The sequence below is a fragment of the Tupaia chinensis genome, unplaced genomic scaffold (genome assembly GCF_000334495.1).
Source record: "Tupaia chinensis unplaced genomic scaffold, TupChi_1.0 Scaffold000671_2, whole genome shotgun sequence".
In the NCBI taxonomy this organism is placed as follows: Eukaryota; Metazoa; Chordata; class Mammalia; order Scandentia; family Tupaiidae; genus Tupaia; species Tupaia belangeri.
In genome coordinates, this window is record NW_006160194.1 from 2,168,902 (window position 1) to 2,170,185 (window position 1,284).

At 65.7% G+C, this 1,284-nt stretch overlaps 1 protein-coding gene across 1 annotated transcript in view; it reads right to left on the reverse strand.

Annotated features, from left to right (window-relative positions):
* AKT1 (AKT serine/threonine kinase 1) overlaps positions 1-1,284 on the reverse strand; it is a gene marked incomplete in the record, with an annotated part of 24,602 nt that overhangs the window by 8,550 nt on the left and 14,768 nt on the right. The window contains 1 exon segment of the mRNA XM_014592232.2: positions 445-573. Within this exon segment, the coding sequence (XP_014447718.1) occupies positions 445-573 (129 nt within the window).

The following is a 1,284-nucleotide window of genomic DNA, read 5'->3' on the forward strand; positions in this document are numbered from 1 at the left end:
CCCTAAGACCAGGACCCCGGGCTGCACAGCAGGGTGAGCGGCATGAGGAGGAGCCCACGTGGACACTGCACCACGTTCCGACCACGGCCAGGCCCAAGGCTCGCCGTCAGACCTGGGATTGCACTGCACAGCGGGCCCACATCCACCCACCCAGCCCACGGTGGCAGGGTCACACACAGGCAGGAGATGAAGCCAGAGTGAGGGGCAGAGGGGCCGTGTCCCGCTGAGCTCTGCAGGACACCGGGCTAGCCCTCACCCACCTGCACCCCAGCCCAGAGGGAAGCAAACGCCCCTCCACAGGGCCTGGCGGTCTCCAACAGCCCTCCGGGGGCACAGGCTCTGCCTGGGGTGACGGGGCTCCTGGCACATGCACCCTTCCTGCCCTCAACAGGGTGGGGCCTCCCAGTGAGAGACCATGGAGCAGGAGGCTTGGAGCACACTTACGCGCCACGGAGAAGTTGTTGAGGGGGGCCTCGCGCTGGTCCACGTCCTGCGGCCGCTCCTTGTAGCCAATGAAGCTGCCGTCGCTCTTGAGAAGGAAGTAGCGCGGCCGCCAGGTCTTGATGTACTCCCCTGTGGAGAGCTGGGCTGAGCCGGTGCCCGGGGCTCCCCGCCTTGCGCTGCTGAGCCCCGCCGATGGCTGCTGTGCAGGGGCGCCGAACCCCGGGTGTCAGAGAGGGAAACCACGACGGCCCCTGGCACGAGGGGCTGCCCAGCTGTGTCTGCAAGAGGCCAGGACACCCATGTGCCGGGGAGGGCACACTGCGGGAGAGGCTGGGGGTCCAGGCCAACCTACAGGGCCGTCTTCCTGGAGGAGGCGGTGCTGCACCAGCCAGGCAGTTTTAGCTACAGTGAGCAGGGCGCGAGGGGGTCTTCCCGAAAGGACAAAGCCTAGGACCCTATGGAGAGGGGCGGGCATCCCAGGGACAGGGTGCAAGCCTGCCTGTCACCTGTGGGGTGGGTGCTGGCCCTCACAGCATGGCACTGTTCAGGCACTGCCTGTGAAACCAGACCAGCCGGCAGCTGGGGCTCCGAGGGACCCGGGCCTGTGGTCCCAGTCTGAGGCTGCCCCGGCCCCAGGTTCGCAGTCTGCCGAACCCCCAGTTTTGCAGCATCAGCCGTCGGGTGTGCACTCGGAATCCGAGCAGATGTCCTCCACGATAGCCCAGCAACTGTCATTTTTCATACTGACACCCGGGAAATGTTCCGTTTACATTTTGCAGAGCAAGGAGTTTAACAACAGGGAACTCACTAATGAGGCGACAGCACCGACAGGGCTCGGGG